The sequence below is a fragment of the Hypanus sabinus genome, chromosome 4, assembly GCF_030144855.1.
Source record: "Hypanus sabinus isolate sHypSab1 chromosome 4, sHypSab1.hap1, whole genome shotgun sequence".
Lineage (NCBI taxonomy): Eukaryota > Metazoa > Chordata > Chondrichthyes > Myliobatiformes > Dasyatidae > Hypanus > Hypanus sabinus.
Genome location: NC_082709.1, coordinates 39,999,244 through 40,022,395, shown reverse-complemented (window position 1 = coordinate 40,022,395; position 23,152 = coordinate 39,999,244). Strand labels below are relative to the sequence as shown.

The 23,152-nt window shown below is 39.0% G+C and overlaps 1 protein-coding gene across 3 annotated transcripts in view; it reads right to left on the bottom strand.

The window, feature by feature from the left end:
- The window catches only part of myo1b (myosin IB), a 291,804-nt gene that overhangs the window by 157,868 nt on the left and 110,784 nt on the right, over window positions 1-23,152 (bottom strand). For all 3 annotated transcript variants that reach the window (XM_059966898.1, XM_059966897.1, XM_059966899.1), the window contains one exon: window positions 16,150-16,244. In XM_059966898.1, coding sequence (XP_059822881.1) covers window positions 16,150-16,244 — 95 coding nt within the window. The remainder of the gene's footprint in view (window positions 1-16,149; window positions 16,245-23,152) is intronic.

The following is a 23,152-nucleotide window of genomic DNA, read 5'->3' as shown; positions in this document are numbered from 1 at the left end:
CCAGTCTCTAATTGTACCACAAGTATCTGGAGCTTTACAGTACAAATTTACCACCTGAAACTTTCTTTGCATGATAATTGATGTCATTAGGTGTTCAGATGATCTTGGGAAAATAGGCTTGCTAACTTGGATTATGCCTGGTGCATTTTTTTTCCAGAAATTTTTTTCTTTACTAGGTTAATTCCACTTTGGATCTTTCATAGCTAAGTACAAATGTAGATACATAAATATGTGATCATCCAATTGAAAGACCTTTAGGTGGAATAGATTTCCTTCAATGCTTAAATGGACTTCTGCAAAGAGCATGTTCCATAGCAACAAACAATACCAGATAGATAAAACTACACAACTATGACACTGGGCAATGTAAACATACATTAATATTTGCATCCCATCCTGATAACACAACAGAAGTTTCATATGCAAATGAGTTTGGGGCTTCAGATAAAAATAACTTCACCATCAACTCATAAACAGTAGAATCCCTACGTACGCACTGTGAAAATAACATCTACAAGTAAGTAAAAGATAAAATATTACAATCCTTTGCTTTTGTTTTAAAAATGCCTTGAATAATAAAGTAACAAACATCAGTCACTTATCTGCAGTCCACAATTCTAAGTTGAAATGCTCCTCCAGTACAAACCTCAATGAGTGAAGAAACTCAATTGTTTTAATAAATCATTAGCTTTTAGAAGCTGCTTTCAACTGTAACAAAGCTACCACAATGAAATATTCCAATGTGGAACATAAAGTTAAACATAGTGCATTTCTCTGATTGGGTTTCACCTGGAATTATGGTTCATCCATGTCTGTAGAGATAGACTCCCTACTTTTTCAAAATTCTCTGAGAGATATTCTATCACAAACTGAAGGGCAATTAACTTTATTTCACACAATGCAAAAATAAATGGTTCCATTCATGGGAAAATGAAAGTGACAATATATGAGGCATTGAAAACATTGAAAGTAAAGTCAGAATAATAGGAAATTAACTGAGACCTGAGCCTGAAAAATCAACTGTTCATTTCCCTCCACAGATTCTACTTGATGCTGAATTCCTACAGCATTATGTGCACATTGCTCTTTTTAATGTTGGCTGCTTTACCAAACAGCAAGAGGTTCAGAGGGACTTCGTGGAAGGGAGACTGGATCTGGTGATGGTCACAACTCTTTGCAGTCTCAGACAGAGCAAGTGCTAAACCAACCCCTGAATGCGTGTGGATTGGATGCTTTCTATGCTGTATTTATAAAAACTGATGAGGGGCAGATTTCTTTAGCCTCTTGAATAAGTAGAGGTGTTGATGTGCTTTCTTTACCTAAAGAAGTCTACACTGTACTGAGTTTTCCTAAACCTGTATTTAGCTTTCATTAAATATAATATCTGGTTCCATTACTGGTCCCTTGAACACTCCTGACCCTCATAGTGTCACCTCTTCCACTGTGTCTTCAACTGTAATGTAGTAAGTTCTTCAGGCCTGTGAAGGGCACCAGAGAGCATTCGATCAAAGGTTTTTAGAGCATCTGAAGTGGTTAATTGTTGTTTAACAATAATTCTTAATCATTTAGAGTTCCTTGTGCCTTTCTTGAGTGACTCACCCTTTGTAATGCAGTCTCCTATTTCGTTCTGTTTAAGCTTGTTAAATTTATTTTGATAGGCTCATGGATTCTGTGTTACTTGTATTATTTAAGCAGAAGCCCAATTAGCACTATTGCAGGTTCCTAGTTTTGAGAATGTTTACTTCTCTTGGTGTTGCTCGGCTGAGCCATCAATATTCTTTTGGAAATATTATGAATAAACTCTTGTTGCCATCTCCACATCAGAATTCAAATTTTTTCTAGACTTGGGTTCTGATATTGCCTGCACACAGGATGACAGAGGGACCCCATGAAGTAATGGACCCAGCAGAGATTGAACAGTGACGTTATGAAACCAGAGGCTGGAGGAGAGGGTGCCTTCTACTCTCAGTGCATGCCCAAGTCTACGTTCCAAGTACCCCATGTGGACATTCAGAGTCCACACTCCGAGTGCCCCACGTCTACATTCCAAGTATCCCGAGTCTACGTTCAGTCTACACTCCAGGTGTCCCGAGTTGGCATTCAGAGTCTACACTCCGGGTGTCCCGAGTCGGCGTTCAGTCTACACTCCGGGTGTTGTGAGCCGGCGTTCAGAGCCTACACTCCCGGTGTCCCGAGTTGACGTTCAGAGCCTACACTCCGGGTGTCACGAGCCGGCGTTCAGAGCCTACACTCCGGGTGTCCCGAGTTGACGTTCAGAGCCTACACTCCGGGTGTCGCGAGCCGGCGTTCAGAGCCTACACTCCGGGTGTCGCGAGCCGGCGTTCAGAGCCTACACTCTGGGTGTCCCAAGTCGACGTTCAGAGCCTACACTCCGGGTGTCCCGAGTCGACGTTCAGAGTCTACACTCCGGGTGTCCTGAGTCGACGTTCAGAGTCTACACTCCGGGTGTCCCGAGTTGGCGTTCAGAGTCTACACTCCGGGTGTCCCGGGTCGACGTTCAGAGTCTACACTCCGGGTGTCCCGAGTCGGCGTTCCAAGCATCCAGAGTCTGCATTCAGAGTGCACACTCTGAGTGTCCCAAATCTACATTCAGGGTGTGCACTTCGATTGCCCCGAGTCTACATTTCAAGTATCCTGAGTCGACATTCAGAGTGTACACTTCGAGTGTCCATTCCGAGGTTCTGTGGTCTCTGTTCCAAGCTTTTCAAGTCACAAACACCTGGATTCCCAGCGTCACAGTCCCACGATTCTGGTATGCATTACAATTGAGTACTTCAAGCAAGCTTATCGATGAAGTTCACTTGATTCAACAAATCAGCAAACAAGTCAATAGAAAACATTTTGGAAGAGCTCTGCTCCAAAAGTTGATCCCTGGCTGCAGTGTGTAATCACACAAGTAAAGTAACCCTATCAAGAGTAAGCTACTTAATATCGAACCTCTTGATGAAAGTCATGGTACAGCCTATGAAAACTTAAACTTTGGTGTAACAAAATGAAACACATCTACAGGGAGCCAGCTATTTCAGTAGTAACAAGTGCCTGTCTATGCTATCTGAATCTACAAAATTGAGAGTACAGCCTTCTGGATGCTAATTACCTCTGGAAATACAGCTGAAGGATAAAACAACACTGTGAGCAAGATCCTTCTACCATCCCTTCCCCCAGGTTTAAAGTTTCATGTTTTCAAGGACTCAAGTTTCCAGGCTCAAGGCTTTTACCATGACAATGGGCTTTCCAGTTCTAAGCATCCCAATCTAAGCATCCAAGGTTCTCAAGGTTTCCCATGGCACTCCAGGTTTTCCAAGGACTTTTCTCAATGTCCTCCCTGTCTCAAGGACTCTCAGTCTCCCTCTCACTGTTACCCAATCTCTCAGTCTCTCAAGGTCCCTCTTGAGTCATCTCTGGATCTCAAATTTTCAAGTGTCCCTAGGCTGTCATGTGCCAGTCATATGGAGGGAGCCTCTGTAATAAGTTTTTCAGACCTGTGCAAGGTGCCAGACAGCAATAGGCTCCAGAGTTTTAAAAGCACCTGAATTGATTAATTGTTGTGAATCATTTAGTCCATTGCAACTCACTCTTTGTAATGCAGTCTCCTATTTTAATAGGCTCAGGGATTCTGTGTTAGCTGTATTAGATAAGCAGATGCCTGATTAGAACTAATAGCAGGGTCCTAGTTTTGAGAATGTTACTTCTTGCTGTGTCCCACAGCCAAGCCACCAATGTTCTTTTGGAATTATTATGAATAAACTCTTGTCACTGTCACTACATCAGAGTTCTGTCTTTACACTGCACTTGGGTTCTGATATGGTCAGCACACATAACGTCAAAACATTGTGCAATATAAGACTCTGCTTCCCTCCTAAAACCTTAAGTTGCCCTTTCCTCCTAAGATTCATTTCTTTCTTTCTCCAGAGCTTTTCACATCTATACTAACATCAGTGTAAAATAATTTTGCTGACCTTCTTATGAAGCTACATGGGATTTTTATAATGTTAGCTATGCTACTGTAAATAAATTCATGTAACTCTAACAGCCATTAAGTTCATATCTACTGTTCCCCTTAGCTATATATAGTGATAGCAGGTTCCACATTCTTACCAAACTGATTAAATTTATTATTCATCAACTCCCTGCAGAAATCATAGATTATACTTATGACTCATACTCCCAAAAATCAAAGCATTCCTATTATCTATGAAACTAAATTCCTTCCTCATTAATTAGGCCTCATTCAGATCTGCCATCTATATACAGAGAATTCAGCCTTTCTTGACAGTTGTAACCTCACAATTTTGCTATCTTCCTTTCTTCACCAAAGTTTCTATGTCCTTCTGTAACAAAGAGATTGAAACATGAACTGAGTTTACAAAGGCTATTAGCTATTAAAATGAAAGCTCACTTAAAATTCCATACAACCCTGGTACAAGTGTGCAGTGTCTTGATTCCCACTTTTCTGCACATTACTAGTCAACAATAAAAGTCAAAGTATTCCCCTCCTCCACTAAAGGTAGCTATTTCTAATTAAGAAAATAATACTTTCAACAGTCAATAATACTGATCACTTGAAGATAGAAAAGCCTTTTATCTTTTACATGGATTGTCATAATGTTCCAAAACTATTAGTAGAACCACTACTTTGACAAGGAATCTTCAGTGCAAAGATAATGAAATAACAAAAAGGTGATCTAAGCAATCTAGAATGTGTTTCCACTGATATACTTTTGAAGAGATGGAATTTTGCAACACTATATATGGAACTAGGAAAGAATAAAATAATCAGAAGTAGATTGCATTTAACTCCACAAAATGTCGCTGAATCTTTGTAGTACCTGCCACCAAATGCTACCAATAGACTTGTTTTAGTCCTAATTTACCTGATGATGGGCTCATTTTAGCTTAAGTGAATGAAGTTAATGATCAACTCTTGTATAAATGGGCTATTTGCAACGTACAGGAAGAGTGACTTCACTTTGAAACAAATGAAGAACAGTTCACTTCAGAATTTGGACCATAAAATAAAAGTTTCTGATCATATGCTCAGAATAAAAGCATAATAAGCTATTTTCTCAGTGATAAGTGAAGAAACTACAAGATTATTTTGATACAGTGTAAATTATGTTTAATTTCACTGGAAACCCATATTATGAATGTAGTTGTGTCATAGCACTGGTTACTATAATGTTCCACTACTGTTGAGCAGAATAGTATTACAGGACAGGAACCTACGTGAAATCCATCTAGGGACTGACACCTAGGTCATTATGGTATTCAGATAAGAGGCAACGTAGCCAAGAACAAAGCTATTCTTCTTTCAACATTTCCTGTGCTTCACAGGAAGTTCTTTCATAACTTTTTTCCTAAATCTATGAGTAATGTGCTTAATTTATGCACTCAACGTACAAAAATTTATTAGTCCCATGATAATAGCTTTATGTCATGCTTCCTGTTTGCAAGGGTACATGTTAATTGCTGCATCTTTAAATTCATGCAAACCTGAAATAGGGGAAGGAATATATCTAAGAAATCTGCTACTTGTTCCAGTTTGAAATTCTTCCCTTAAGTAGCCTTTCAGGATTTGAATCCTGAGGGTGCCACGTTAGAGTAACAGTTAGCACAATGTTTCAGAGGAGCTGTCCTTTGTCCAGCACGTAAGTGCCATTACAAAGAAGGCACAGAGACATTTCTACTTTCTGAGAAGTTTGCACAAGTTCGGCATGTTGTTTAAAATTCTGACAAGCTTTTATAGATGCATGGGAGACTATATTGACTCATTGCATCATGGCCAGGTATGAAAATACCATTGCCCTTGAATGGCAGAACAATCAGAATGTAATGGATTCAGCCTAGTCCATCACAGGTAAAGCGCTTCCCACCACTGAGCACATTTACAAGGAGTGCTATCGCAGGAAAGCAGCATCGAGGACCCCCACCACCCAGGCCATGCTGTCTTTTTGCTGCTACCATCAGGAAGGAGATACAATAGGGTCTTTTACGAGACTATTGGATAGGTACATCAAGCTTAGAAAAGTAGAGGGCTATGGGTAACCCTAGGCAATTTCTGAAGTAGATACATGTTTGGCACAGCATTGTGGACTGAAGGGCCTGCATTGTGCTATAGGTTTTCTATGTTCTATGTACTCTATAAGATACAGGAGCCTCAAGTCCCACACCACGAGATTCAGATTCAGTTTATTGTTATTTAGAAACCACAAATGCAACGCAGTTAAAAAATGGGACAACGTTCCTCCAGAATGATAGCACAAAAGCACATGACAGAACAGACTACACTAGAAAATCCACATAACATTTAGCAATCCCCAATCCAGAGTCTGGAGAGGCTGCTGCGTATTAATATCGCGCTACCATCTTAGGGCATTCCCCGGAAAGGAGCTCCAAATCCACCAGACAAAACAAGACCAAAAACTAAAGCTACAGGACCTGCACAAAACCACATAGTTACAACAGTGCAAACAATAGCACAATTGATAAAAAAAACAGACCATGGGCACAGTAAAAATAGTCCAAAGATGTTAAAAGACTATAAGTTTGAAAGAAACCACCACACAGTTTGCACAAGTCCTCAGGGTCCCGACAGACTCGTCATCCCATGTAGGCGGCAGAAGGGAATACCCCTGCTATGGACTCCACAACTCAGCCTCGCAGACGTAGCACACAATGAAAGCGCCATCTAACCCAGCCTCGCAGACGTAGCACACAATGAAAGCTCCGTCTCACCCAGCCTCGCAGACGCACACAATGAAAGCGCCGTCTAACACAGTCTCGCAGACATAGCACACAATGAAAACGCCCGCTAACCCAGCCTCGCAGACGCACACAATGAAAGCGCCGTCTAACACAACCTCGCAGACGTAGCACACAATGAAAGCACCCTCTAACCCAGCCTCGCAGACGCACACAATGAAAGCTCCGTCTAACCCAGCCTCGCAGATGTCGCACACAATGAAAGCTCCGTCTCACCCAGCCTCGCAGACGTAGCACACAATGAAAGCGCCATCTAACCCAGCCTCGCAGACGCACACAATGAAAGCGCCATCTAACCCAGCCTCGCAGACGTAGTACACAATGAAAGCGCCCTCTAACCCAGCCTCGCAGACGCACACAATGAAAGCGCCATCTAACCCAGCCTTGCAGACGTAGCACACAATGAAAGCTCCGTCTCACCCAGCCTCGCAGACGTAGCACACAATGAAAGCGCCGTCTAACCCAGCCTCGCAGACGCACACAATGAAAGCGCCATCTAACCCAGCCTCGCAGACGTAGTACACAATGAAAGCGCCCTCTAACCCAGCCTCGCAGACGCACACAATGAAAGCGCCATCTAACCCAGCCTCGCAGACGTAGCACACAATGAAAGCTCCGTCTCACCCAGCCTCTCAGACATAGCACACAATGAAAGCGCTGTCTAACCCAGCCTCGCAGACGTAGCACACAATGAAAGCTCCGTCTAACCCAGCCTCGCAGACGTAGCACACAATGAAAGCTCCGTCTAACCCAGCCTCGCAGACGTAGCACACAATGAAAGCTCCGTCTAACCCAGCCTCACAGACACAGAACACACTGAAAACGTCCCGACCGCAGCGGACTCCAAGTCCATCGAACCTCCGAGACTCTGACCATTCCCTCCGGCACAGCTTCTCCGAGCACCATCCTCTGCCGAGCGTATTAAGACGCCCCTGCCAACTGCCACCGGCAATGCAACCCTGAGGACTGGGAGGCCTGTTCTTCTCAGCAGAGACCCAGACTTCAAAGCAGCAGCAACAACAAAGAAGGTCTTCCTGGAGATTTCCAGATGTTCCTCCATGCTCCCACGTCTATTTCTTATCAGATTATGATTGCACACGGCACCCCGCTTGACAAATAACAGATATCAGCTCCAGAGTGGCTGCTGCAAGCTACATCACGCCACGATCTGGAACAGTTATTACTGCTCAGTCATCTGACTCTTGAACCAGAGGGGATAACTTCACTCACCTCTACACTGAACTGATTCCAAAACCCATTTTTAAGGACTCGACAACTTGTGTTCTTGATATTTATTGTTTGTTTATTTACTTACCTACCTATCTATCTATCTCTTTGCTGTCTTTTTCTTTTTTTATACTTGCACAGTTTGTTGTCTTTTGCACATTGGTTACTTGTCCATCTCTGCCATGGGTGATTTTTTTCATTGATTCTATTGTGCTTCATTGTATTTACTGTGAATGCCCACAAGAAAATGAATCTCAGGGTAGTACATGGTGACATATATGTACTTTGATAATAATTGTACTTCTGAACTTTTGAAATATTCTCAAGCTACACATTTCCTGAGAAGATGACTATTTTTCCTCACACAAATCTTAATAGGACAAACTTCAAATTAAAATAGCTTAAACTCATATCTCTGTGGATCAGCTTTAGTCATCTTTTGTTAAGGACTACAATCCAAGAATATCTCAGACTGAGCTATATACTGTGGGATTATTGCACTCTTAACTCTTACCTATATTTTATTCTACTGATTTTCGATGCATACTTCATTTAAATCGGTATCCTGTCATCTGGAGACAATAACCAGCTGCTTTCTTAATAACAGAAATATTTCATACATGTTTGCAAATTTTTAAAAAAGCACAACTCCCTCTGGCAATGTGGATTGCTTTTACATCCTTTAGACGGGGGTGGGCTGAGAACACCGAAACATTACATTAGCACATGATAATAAAGTTCTCACACATTCTTTGTGAGTGCATGCCAATCTGGCCTTACATTTGATCATGTTTATAAAACAGTGTGGCGACAATTGGAAACCTGTGGAAAAAAAAATCACCTTTCAACCTTGCCTGTTCTGTGTCAGCAGTAACAATCATGGGCCAAATAAAAATGTACCCTTTAAATGGAAAATCAACTAATCTGAAAATGCAGTTAATTTAGACAAGCAGCTAGCAACCCAAAAAGGCCAGGACAATACCAGATTTAAATAAATGTTCTGGAAATTACACTGTGCATAAAAGGTGCTACAAGGACCACCCAAGCCAGTTACATCCAAGATTAGGGAGGGAAGGACAGGGTGGGAATGGGTTCCATGTGCTCACCTTATTTCTGGACATATAGCACAATTTCATTTGTTGATCAAGCATAATTTTGAGTTCAGCATGCAAAATACATATTTCTTTGACCACCATCATTTAGGGAAGCAACCAAAGAGACATTTCTACCAACCAATTGAAATGCAGTTAATAATTTTAAGTACTGTTTTTGTGTTGCCCTTAAGGCATTTGTTTAGCTGTATTACATTTTCCCTTTAGTAATTCTTTTGTAATTATTTTCTAGTTAAAGTTAAGGTTGATAACTAACGTTGCAGTTGTTGAAGGTAAATTCATAATCTGTGATGTATCACAGCATGTGATGACATCACACCCGGTTTCGCCACGTCTTGTGGGTAAATACCAGTTTGGAGAAACGGGAAGGCGGGGGCTTGTGTGTGCAGGATCAGCGCGAGAAATGTTCCATTTCTACGCACTAAGAAACATCATAGAAGCAATGCCGTTAAGTTCATATGACACTCGGTATGTTGAAGTAAAAATGTTAACGCTGTTTCTGTTAAAAGAAATGACGGTTGATAAAGTTTATTTTCTTGTGCTATCGAAAGCGTTGCTGGATAGTTTGCGTTGAAGTGTATTTAAAGTTCACGGTTTTCACCATACATTAATATGGAAGAGTGTCCAGTAAACGGTTAACCTTACTGCGATCCTGTCTTCATTGTCTTCGGTTTATCTTGGTGTTAGTTCAGAGTTTCTACACCCTGCACGAGAACACTACAGTTTTAAATAAAGCTTGATCAATTGCTTATACCTCAGAACATGCCCAACTGTTAGTATTTCCCCTGCATTATTGTTCACACATTTAACTTGTAAATTAAGTTACTGGGAACAATGACACTTTTTTTTAGATAAGGCGTAGATGAGGCCCTTACAGCCCAGCAAACTGCACTGCCCAGCAACCCACCTACTTAACCCTTTCCTAATCACAGGACAATTTACAATGACCAACTAACTCACTAACCAGTACATCTTTGCAATGTGGGAGGAAACCAGAGCACCCGGAGGAAATTCATGCGCTTCACAGGAAGAATGTACAACTTTGTGCAGATGGCATCGGAATTGGACTCTGTACTCCAACGCTGTAATAGTATCATGCTATCTGCTACACTACCATGGTTCCCTTTACATGATAAAGTCACCAAGAAGAGGAGAATCTGTGGCCTCATTGATGATCCAAGCCCTCTGCTTAACCAATGAATTCTAAGAACTGATTGAAGATGCTGACAAAAGAAAAGCATGGAGAGCAGATGGAACAGTTAAAGAGGATCAGAAAAATAAAGCAGAGAAAGAAAGAAAGAAAATGTATAATGAAAGGATAATTCAAAAACCCTTTCATTAAATGTATATCTGCTCATGGTAGGAGTTCAACATTCGTATCAATGTCTATTATTTCCATGACTACCATTGTGGTTTCATGGCAAAGTAGATGAAATTCAGTATATGATTATAATAAAACCTGAATAAAAACATAAAAGATGGAAGAATGGAGATTATACTCAGTTCTATTGTTTTATATTGAGGTGATTAGCTTGGAAATCAACATAACTAACCCAAAGTATCAAGAAATTTTAAATACAATTTATTATTGCCAGCTCCCCATTTTCTGTGCTGGTTTAAAAAACCTCTTCCTTAAAGCAAGCTAGGGTAGAAAAAATAACCACACTCGAAGGAGAACTACCATCACTGTAAGTTTCCACAAATTGTGCTCATTTAAAAGTCAATCAAATGGGCTTCAATAACTAAGCTTGTGCTTTTAAGGCACAAAGACCCATTGGTGAATATTTAAAGTTTATAAATATGACGTATGTTTTAATTAGCTTTGAAAGCCAGTAAAATTTTAATGATTTTTTTCAATGTTCATTTTGGTAACTTGAGCTATTCTGTGTTGATATATTGACAATATGATTATAAAAATCCTTTTTTTTGGCAAAAACTTTTTTATTGATTTAATCTTACTTAATTAGATTACTACATATAACTGGTTAAAAAATTATTAAAATTACATTTTGAAATATCTGCTGTTAATGTTGCTTTTTGGAAAATTTTGTGAGCAGTGGGGTAAAAATAAGAATGAATGGGAATTCAGGACAAAAGGGAGGATAAAACACTTTATAACATTTGAGCACAAATTACACTATGAATCAAAGAACGGTTCAGAAACTGGGAAGAACTTTCTAGAATGAATCTTACCATATATTTTTCACAAACCATATTTTTGTGCCCAGTGCACAGAACAAGCAAAATACACAGTGCTGATATTTCAAATAAACACCTGTATAGCTGTATTTCAATCTCAAAATTATTCTCATATCTATAGTGTATTTTTAATGTAAATCTCTTGTATTTGCCAATATACAGTATATCTATCCCAGCTTTACTACCCCCAATTAGCCATAGGACAGGCATGTGCCAGTTGGGTAATGGAATTTACACAAAGAGAATTACATGGAACTGCTCTGTAATATATGGAAACAACTTCTGCAAATTCATCCCAGTCCGAGCTTGACTCCCAACAGGGTGTGGATTAAGTAAAGGAAAATTATGCACCATACAAATGTTTACGATGTAACTCTCAATTATAGAGAGCATATTTTCAGATCTTATTTGGTGCACAATCCATAACATCTGACTAAATCTTTATAATCACAAGACATAATTATCAACTGCAATTATGTGATGGATTGACATTTGATGTTAGGCTCCAAACAGAGCAAACAAAGATTCATTTTCCCAGAAGGAATGGAGTTTCAAGTAAAAATTAATGCAAATTCCACAAAAGGAATAATAAATCTTCGGATAAAGGCAAAGTAGTAAAATATCTGCTCTGTCCAAGGTTAATCATTACAACTGATAGAATGAACTTGTAGTTCAGAAACAAGCCATTCATCCAGAAGTTCCATGGCAAAGCAGCCTAACCAGAGTTTTATATTGCTGCAACATGGCCTCTCAACTCACTGTCCCTAAGGTAAGCACTTTAGCACCCTATCCACTGTCAGTGAGCTGTGCAACAGCAACCCAAAATTCCTCTGCCCATCAATGCTCCCAAAGGACCAGCCATTTACTGCATACTCCACTCTTTCATTTAGCCTTTGCAAATGCAACACCTCCCTCTTATCCAGATTAAACTCCATCTACTGTTTCTCCACCCAAATCCCCAAATTATATGCCCTGATGCATCATAAGACCATAAGAAATAAAGAGCAGAATTAGGTCATTCAACCCATCAGGACTGCTCCACCATTCAAGCATGGCTGATTCATTTTCTATCTCAACTCCATTCTCTTGACTTCTCCCTGTAACCTGCAGTACCGTTACTAATCAAGAACCTATCAGCCTCCAGATTAAATGCATTCCACAGATTCACTAAACTCTGTCTGGAGTAATCCCTCCTCTTTCCTTTTCTAAAGGGATATTCTTCGACTTTGAGTCTGTACCCTCTGGTTCTAGTCTCTCCCACTATAGGAAACATCCTCTCCAGGCCCTCTATAGGCTTTTCAATATTCAGTAGGTTTTAATAAGACCCCTTCATTCTTCTAAAACTCATGTGTACAAGTGCAGAATTATCAAACACCCGTTATACATTAACCCTTTAATCCCTAGAATCATTCTTTTAAACTTCTTCCAGACCATCTCCAATGCCAGCACATCCTTTCTGAGATATATAATCCAAAACTGCTCACAATACTCTAAATGCAGTTCAACCAAAAGCTTATTAAACCCTCAGCATTACATCCTTGCTTTTACATTCTAGTCCTCTGGAAATGAATGCTAGCATTGCATTTGCCTTCCACACTACCAACTCAACCAATAAGTTAACCTTTAGGGAATCCTGTACGAGGACTTCCAAGTTCCAATTTCTGAATTTGTTTCTCTTTTAGAAACCAGTCCATGCTTTTATATCTTCTGCCACTAATTTGCCCATTCTCCTAATCTGTCCAAGTCCTATTACGGACTTGCTGCTTCCTCACCATGACCTGCCCCTCTACCTTTCTCTGTATCATCCACCACCTGGTCACAGAGTAATCAATTCTGTCATCTAGATTATTACACATGCACCTGATGAAAACCATAGGTCACCTACAGCCAACCAGAAAAGGCTCTCTTTGTTCTCATTCTTTCCCTTCTGTCAGTCAGCCAATCTTCTGTCCAAGCTAGCATCTTTCCTGTAATACTATAGACTGTTATCTTCTTAGCAGCCTCGTGTGCATCACGTTGTTAAAGGCCTTCTAAAAATCCAAGTAAACAACATCCATTGACTCTCCTTTGTCAATCCTGCCTGTTATTTTCTCCTAGAATTCCAACAGATTTGTCAGGCAAGATATCTCATTAAGGAAACTATGGTGACTTCAACCTATTATATCATGTGCCTCTAATTCCCCTGAATCCTTCCCTTTAATAATGGACTCTACCATCTTGCCAACCACTGTAGTCAGAATAGACGGTCTATAACTTACTGTCTTTTGCCTCCCTCTCTTCTTAAAAGAGTGGAGTGACATTTGCAATTTTCTAGTCCTTCAGAATCATTCCAGATCCCAGTGATTCTTTAAAGATCACTGCTCTTAAGATACCTTGTTCAGAACCCTGGTATGTAGTCCATCCTGTCCAGTTGACTTACCTGCCTTCAGACCTTTCAGCTTCCCATGCACCTTCTCCTTCATAATAGCAAATATACTCACTCCTATCCCCATCCCTCTTGAATTTCTGGCATGCTGCTGATGTCTTCAAGAGTGAAGACCATATAAAATACAAATCCAGTTTATATGCATTTTCTTTGCTCTCCATTACTACCCCTCCAGCATCATTTTCCAGTGGTCCAATATCCACTCTTGCCTCTTTTACTGTTTAGAAAGTCTTTTTGTATTCTCTTCTGAAAAAGACTTTTGGTATCCTCTTTTATTTTATTGGCTAGCTTACCTTCATATTTCATCTCTCTCTCTCTCTCTCTCTCTCTCTCATTTTTTTTTTAGTTGCCTTCAATGGGTTTTTAAAAGTTTCTCAATCCTCTAACTTCCCATTAATATTCACCTTACTCTCCCTTTAGAGTGCTTCTTCTTTGGGATGGATTGATCCCAGTTCCCCAGAAACTTCAGCCATTGTTGCTCTACTGCCACCTCTTCTAATGTTCCTTTCCTATCAGCATTGGCCAGCTCCTCTCTAATGTCTCTGTAGTTTCTTTTATTCACCGTCATCCAATTCATAGTTTTTAGCATTTCCCTCTTTAACTACAGAACAAATTCTATCACATTATGATTATTGTCTCCAAAGGGTTCCATTACCTTAAGCTCCCTAATCAAATCTGGTTTATTACACAATTCTCAATCCACAATTGTCTTTTCCCTAGTAGGCTCAACCACAGGTTACCCTAGAAAGCGATCTCATAGACATTCCACAAATTAATTATCTTGGGATCCAGCACTAACTTAATTTTCCCAATCTACCTGTAAGTTGAAATCCTCCATGACCATCATAACGGTGCTCTTTTTATATGCCTTTCCTATCTCTCATTGTAATTTGTACCTCACATTCTGGCTACTTTTCCAAGGCATGTTTATAACTCCTATTGGGGTCTTTTTACCTTTGCAGTTTCTTAACTCTACCTACGAGGATTTTATATCTATGTCACTTTTTCATAGTATTTGATTTCATTATTTTTACCAACAAAGTCACCAAACCCCCTCTGCTCACTTTCCTGTCCTTTTGAAATTATGTGTAGCCTTGGATGTTAAGCTCCCAGCGGTGATTTTCGTACAACTATGCTCACAACTTAACACTGACCAACCTCCTCTGATAACCTTCCTCATTCTCTACAACTCCACCAATTTTCATGTTTTCTGCAAACTTATTATTCATCTTCAAACTTACTGTTGTCCACAAATATCTTGACTTAAAATGCTGTACCGTGTACCAAGGAAATGCACTGCCCTTTTCTCACTGGTACCGTCATGTAGGAGGTACAGAAGCCTGAAGGCGCACACACAGCAATTCAGGAACAGCTTCTTCCCCTCTGCCATCTGATTCCTAAATGGACATTGAATCTTTGGACACAACCTTACTTTTTTTTAATACACAGTATTTCTGTTTTTTTTTAATCTATTCAATATACGTATACTGGAATTGATTTATTTGTTTATTTTTTTCTTCTAGATCAGGGGTGGGCAAGCTTTTTGACTTGAGGGCCACAAAGGGTTCTAAAATTTGACAGGGGGGCCGGACCAAGAGCAGATGGACAGAGTGTTTTGGTAATACACCTCATAAGAGAAAATAAAATATCATGGGATATGTAGAAAACATGTGCTTTAATTTCAATTGAAAATGAACAAATGCATTACAACAAAATATCTGTCTTTGAAGTCCCATGGTATTTAGCTATTTATTGAAATGTCTTTTAAAACACTGAAAATTAAATGAATAAAATACAGCTTTTTTTTAATAGTAACAGTTATTATTTTAAAGCACTGAAAATTCTGTTATCCTTCAAGATATTATCATCATCACTCTCCTCCTGACTGTCTTTATTTCAAAAACGGTAGGAGATGCAGGTCTACTTGTCCTGCTCCTTCTTACTCAATTGTCCCCTGTGCCAAAACTCAACAACGACCCGCACAATGACAGAACAGTGAGAGCGCGCCAATATGCGAAGCTCTGTGCTCGCAAATTCCCGCAGGCTATCTCCCTTAGCCGGAACGCTGGCTAATTGTGAGCCAGTTCAGATGTGCCAGGAAATGGGTCACCACAAGGTCACAAAGTAAAGCGCAAATGTGGAGTAATACGCTGCACCTCAACAAAGGTCAATGTATATAGAGTGCGTCATCTATTGGGAAGACGCCAGAATTGCGGGGAAAAAACGTTAACAAGGTTTATTAATATAATTTCATCAAGTTCTGCGGGCCGGATTAAAAAGCTTAACGGGCCGCAGTTTGCCCATGCCTGTTCTAGATCATGTATTGCATTGAACTGCTGCTGCTAAGTTAACAAATTTCACATCACATGCCGGTGATAATAAACCTGATTCTGATTCTGATACCTGTTTTGCCAGCTCCACTTTCTCCAGTGATAAGTATACATTGGTCCTTGTCCTGGTCTCGTAAAGATCTGTAGGCTTCATCTGCCAATGCATAACTGTGGAGAAAATACAAATATTATAAACTGTAAAGTTTAAAAAAACACCTTTAAACTTCCATTGTAAGATAGAATCAGCATTTTCTCTTTCTCTTTACCAACCATTATAAACAACTACAGCAAAAATTTACATTTGAATCGCTCTTTAAACATACAGTAATAAAATACCTCAAGATGGTGTAAAGTATCATTTTGAAACAAAACCTGACACTAAGCCATCTAAGATGATTTTAGGATATGTACAAAATGTTTGGTGAAAGAACCAGATTTTAAGTAAGTTCTTAAAGGAGGAATGAGACTTGGTTTAAGTGGTTTAAGGAGGGATCATCAGAAACTAGGGCACAGGATCCCATTCTGAAATAATGAACAGAAGTACATATTCAGGAAATTCATCCAGTCCATTTGCCTAATAACTCCTAAAGCAAATGCTTAAAATAGTAAATCATTAAATAAGCAAACATGGGTAAAATCAACTAAACTGGCATCACAGCAGAGTGACAGAGTTCCACAAAATGCAGAGGGCAATCACTCACTAAGCTTCCTTCTGTTTTGTTTTCTAATGCCATAACTCTTGAAGGATACTGTCAATGTTATTTTGAAATAAATCATGATTCTTACTGCCATAAATATACCAGAAGGAGATGGGGATACTTCCTTCCATCTTCCAAGGCAGTGATGACATTAGATGAGTTTGGGTTCCCTTTATTAACCCTGATTAAATGTCCATTCTTTGCACATGAGTGTAGATGGATAACTTGTTGAGGTATTGAAATTGAATAAAACCCTATCCTCATACCCTGAACACTATTTAGTGGTAATCAAAAGATAATTGCCAGAAGTGAGAGCCTTACCTAAATGTTCTCATCCTGTGGCAAAATTACGAATTTAGCACAGAGGAAAAATCCATCTTACACTCTACTGAACAGTGTGTTATTGCATTGAGGCTCTCATGGAAGCAACACAATTCTTGATCACAAGTAAGCTATAATTTGTTATTCAAGAATGCCCAAACTCTTTGCCAGTTAATTGCTGGGAAATCAAAATTCTACATTGAATAACAGTTTGATCACTGCTTCATTGGACAGATTTTTTGGAATAAACCAAATGATACTGCTGTATAAAACTGCAAGTCATTATACTTGGTGGACAAAAGGTGACATTACAGCAGATCTTCTACCTGTTGTGGTTTCCATGGTACCTCACATACTAACAATTTTATAATAAAAGCAACCTAGCATTGACCTTCCCATTGTATCTTGAAATACAAGAGCAGAAACATCACATTAGTTCTATGTCAATTATATGTCTGTATTATCTGAGGGTATAAACTCAATTCAGTCAGCAAATTTTATTTGACTTTACTACAGTATCGGTGAGAAGTAAGATTATTCAATGTTCATCATTTACTGTCAGCATCAACCTGTGTAAGAAAGGCGCCTTGGTGGCACAACTAACACGATGCTATCACAGCTCAGGACATTGGAGTGTCGGAGTTCGGAGTTCAATTTCAGCATCCTCTTTAAGAAGGCTGTCAGCCCAAACCGTCAACTGTTTATTCATTTCTATTGATGCAGCCTGACCTGTTGAGTTACTCCAACATTTTGTTTGTGTCCTCTGTAACAAAGTGTGTACATCCTTCCCATAAAGTGTATAGGCTTCCTTGATATGAATTGAATTGACATTATTACTTACATCCTTCATATACATGGAGTAACATTCTTTACATTGTCTTCGTCTAAATCTGCAATGTGCAATTTATAGTAATTTATAATAAATAGTATGTACAACAGGACAGTCAATATTATATAGAAATACAGTTGTATCAGCATGAATTAATCAGTCTGGTGGCCTGGTGGAAGAAGCTGTCCCCAAGCCTGTCGGTCCTGGCTTTTTTACTGAGGTACCATTTCCCGGATGGTAGCAGCTGGAACAGTTTGTGGTTGCTCCTGTTTTCTCCATGATTCAAAGACATACCAGTTAGTAGGTGGATTGCCCATTGTAAATTATCCTGTGACTAGGCTAGTGTTAAATCAGTGGGATGCTGGGCTGTGCAACTCAGTGAGCCAGAAGGCCTGTTCCATGCTCTATCTCAGAATAAGAAATAAATAAAAAGATGAACCTAAATAGAAGGCTAGTATCTTCACAATGTTAAAATCACATTATCTTTCTCAAGGTTGAACAAGTGATTCTTATGCCTTCTTACATCACAGGAGTTAATCGATGTGTAATCCCCATTCCACCTATTGTTCACCCTATGGACCAATACTGTCGGGGAAACAGAAAACAAGATTTAGTTTAAGACCAAGAGGTAAGAAGAAGTGAAGTAGTGGAAGGAAATATGACCAGGAATGTGATGTAAACAGTTTTGAAAGACCACAATACAGAAGTAAGTTGCATTTGGAGCAAGTGAACTTGCTTCACAAGTTTTTGATTAAAGAGACCAGAAGCAATGATGGAGAGATTAGATTCCTTCAAGATTGAAAATGATGTGCTGTTAAGGTTATTGGAAATGAAATGTTAAAATTTAGTAACATCTTGATTTTTGCAGTTCTTGGAAGCTGTTGTGTATAAACTAAACATTTTAACTTATTGTGGCAAAATATACAAGAGAATGGCAAAGCCTTTGTGCCAGAGACTTCCATTAGCAGAATGGTGTCAGCATTTATAATATAGATGACAAACTGTATTTGAAAAATTAAAAGTTTTTGCATTGAGTTAATTGACAGAACTATGCTAAGTCTTCTCATTTGATAATCCATCAGAAATAAGACAAGAAAATGATTGCAAATAGTCTGTTGGTGAACCCGCAAACTACAGAGAAGACATCGATACAGGAAACTGAGCAGATTCCTTCAACAAACTGCAAAAATCACTTGACTTTATGTCAATGATCTTTCTTAAGTTGGCATTTTGGCTACTTTAGCTTTTAAGTGGCATTTTTTTTTCTTTCCCTGGGCAAAGCAGACAAGCCCAGTATCTCAGTAACTGAAAATGTTATATTGATATACTGTATACTTCCTGATGGGAAGGTTCTCAGACACAACAATGAGAACAGTGGTGCTGACCTGTCTCAGAGAAGGATGAAAAGGAAACAAAGAAAATGATGAAAGTACAGGAGACTGGTAGAACGGCCAACACAGCTGCAGCATTTTACTCTGAGCCATTAGTAATCTTCTATATTCTAGAATATATGAGAAGCATTTGAGTTCCGTACACTTCTAACCATCATAACTGTGTGTCAAAATCAATGACTGCAAGATATAAAAAGGCACTGCCTCTGAATCAGATGTGCAATTTAATTTCTCAGGTGTTTTTTTAATAATCTCATCTACTATTGCACCTTTGGAGTTTTAAGAAAATCCACACTAAAAGAAAATGCATAGAAATTTGACTATTCATTTTAGTTTGTAAAAATGATGCCATATTTAACATAGAAAAACCTACAGCGTAATACAGGCCCTTCGGTCCACAATGCTGTGCCAAACATGAACTTACTTTAGAAATTACCCATAGCCCTCTATTTTTCTAAGCTCCATGTACCTATCCAGGAGTCTCTTAGAAGACCCTATTGAAAGTCCCATACACAATGCTGGAGTTAGGAGGAAAGGAATAAACTGAAAGAGCTCAGTGGATCAAAGAGCACCTGATCCTATTCATTAATCTGTTTGGCTAACAGCTTGATATTAGCATATATTGAGGCTCTATTAGGGCACTAAACCCAATAGTATCAATATCTAACCGAGAATAAGATGGAATTTTGACTATTAAAACCATAAATTATATTGAAAGGTTACTTTCAATTTGTTTACTACAAATTCGAAAAGGGATCTAGTGCTGTCCTGGTATGTATGATGAATAAACTCTTCTTGGGCTTCCAGCCGGGCACTTGTATCAATTATAACCAATGTTTCAATGACAAACTCTGTCACCTTCATCAAGGATGATGCCAGGGTATGTCTAGTTTGGTGGTATTTATACCTACTCACACGGACTTATACCTCAACAATAACAGCCACCATCATGCGTCCCAACATACAGCGGTTCTTTCTACTTTGATTAACTGTGCAAAAACTATTTCAGACCCGGAAAGTCTCCACAATAAAATGTTTACACACAACGTTCCCACAGAATGATTACAAGGTGTAGGAAATCAATTAGGCCCTTAAAAGGGCCAATGGAAAAACCAGGAAACCTAAAAATGAGGAGGAACCCATTGCTACCACCAGTCTTCCCGATATCTCCATGATTTCCAGGATCCTGAAAAAATACCGGATTAATACCATCCATAAACTCGTAAGGAAGCTCAAATCATAGCTTATACGGGTCAAAGATGACCTGGAACACAGGTCAACTGGCATTTACAGGATTCCCTGTGAATATGGAGCAGTGTATATCAGCCAGATGGGGCACACGGTGGAAACCCACATCAGAGAACACAGGACTGTATCAACTGTATCCATTTGGATTATCCAGAGAAATTGGCGGTAGCAGAACACTACATTCACAATGGCCATAGAACTATGTCAATGGCACTAAACTACTGTGCCACGCCAATAGTTTTTGGGACCGCCCGATAAAGGAAGCCATTGAAATAAAACTAGAGAAAAAGAATTTTAACAAAAATGAAGGTCTCGCTCTAGGTATGAACTGGGATTCAATTGTAAAGAAGGTGGGACAGCTGAAACCTGATTCGCTGAAGACTAACTAATCAGGAGGGATGGGTGATGGGGTATGTATACCACCGGACTAGACATGCCCGTGCATCAATCCCTGATGAAGATGGTAGAGTTTGTCATCAAAACGTCAGTTATAATCGATACCCATAACCAACTGGAAACATAAGAAGAGTTTATTCATACTAATTAGAAGTCCAAAAAAATTTCAGCTACTTCATTCCAAACCTTCTTTATGGAATGTTTACTGTCTTTAAGGAATGTTAAAACCCAACCCACACAATGTTGCTGCTGGGCTCATAATAAATAAGCACTCACCGAATGTTCCATGGAAAATGTGTCAGCATCGTTAGACTGTCTCTGGAGTCTGCCATAGAAAGTTTGGGAAGGGAAGAAAAATATGGGGTGTGGTCAGAGAAAAGTGTGGAGTATGTTGAGTGTCTTAACTATGCGTGGGTTTCCCTAAACTATGGTACAACCTAAATGGTCCAATGAGGGGGCAAGTGTTACAATAGTAGTGAGTGAGATCAAATGGCAACATTGATCTAAGAATGAGGTACAGTCCACAATCTTACCTGTGAAGACCTTTTTATATTTTTAATACAAAGAAATTCACAGATGACGCAGGGATTGATATACTGTATGTTCCATCATGTGTTCAGATCTCCCCACCATTGAGGAATTAATTTACCTCAATGCACTCCTATCATTATGTTTAGTTTTGTTTATGTTGTTGTGTAAGTTATGTATGATTAATGTTAAGTTAGTTTATATAATTTACGTTAGTCATATTTGAAATGCACCGAGCTGTGCTGCTACAGAGAAGGTAATTTTCATGGCATTCATATCCTGGACATCAAGTCAAGTCACTTTTATTGTCATTTCGACCATAACTGCTGGTGCAGTACATAGTAAAAATGAGACAACGTTTTTCAGGACCATGGTGTTACATGACACAGTACACAAAACTAGACTGAACTACACAAAAAAAAACATAGAGAAAGCTACACTGGACTACAGACCTACACAGGACTGCATAAAGTACACAAAACAGTGTGCGCATTACAATAAATAATAAACAGGACAATCACAACAAAGTAGATGCTGAAATTGAACTAATATCCTGAGATCTCTTTACAGAACAGTCTTCTACCTATTGCTCCATTTAACAACCTATTTTTGTGTCATTCCTTGCTTCTACAGTCAATTAGTGATTTCTTATTGACTACATTGAATGCATCAACCACCAATTTGCTACTGTAAATGTTTGCAACTCCTAAAACACTGGAATCCATTTATGATCGACTGCTATATCATCTTCATCTGGATTCCATCCAATAAATTTTCCTACAGGGAGTGTAGTGTCAGTAAGCTTACACCCTAATAATGGAATGTACATAAACTCATGTATATCAAATTCAATTAGTCATCTGGAATTTCAGTGGCAGCTTCTTAACCTCCCACTGTCACTCAACTTCAACAGAGTCAAACCAAACATTTGTGATTCCTCCAGAGCTTTTGCCAAAAATGACTATTAGGATTTTTAGTCCAACATAAAGATTTTAATGTTGAGGAACAGTTTGGTTACTCTTTTATAATGTGCATTTTTCTCAAGGTATCTGTCCCATACTTATTTTAAAAGCTTTATCTTGGTTTACTCGTACCTCTATAAAACCTGGTTTTGTATACTGGAACTTCGGGGAAGAAAAGAGTTGATCCATAGTATGTAAAGGTTTCACTAGCCAGCAAGAATACATAGATTTACTTGAGATTTAAGCAAATATATTCAACTTACATAGAAACGTTCAAATCATATTACTTTAACAACAGAACTATCTGGTTATTGCTGGCATTTCACACCATACTCCATGGCAAGTGCACATTACAATATTGACAAAGCACAGGTTCTCAACACAAAATCCTTATGCTGAAAGTAAGATTAAAAATAATAAAATTTGAAATACAACTGGATCTGCCATAAGATGCCAAAGTACTGAACATATTGGTGCACCTTAGATTTTTTTTAATGCTTCAGTTGTTCAATCTATCACAACAGTGCAACTTCTTTTAAGCCAGTTTAGTTTTGTTTATATTCACTGGCCAGCTAAGGAGAAAAGTCAGTAACCACTTTCATTTTTCATGCACTCACCACTTTGCAAAATGTATCATGTACCAAGTACCAAACATTACCTATTATACTGTAAGACATTTTCTTCACTTCCCTCTTTGACTGCT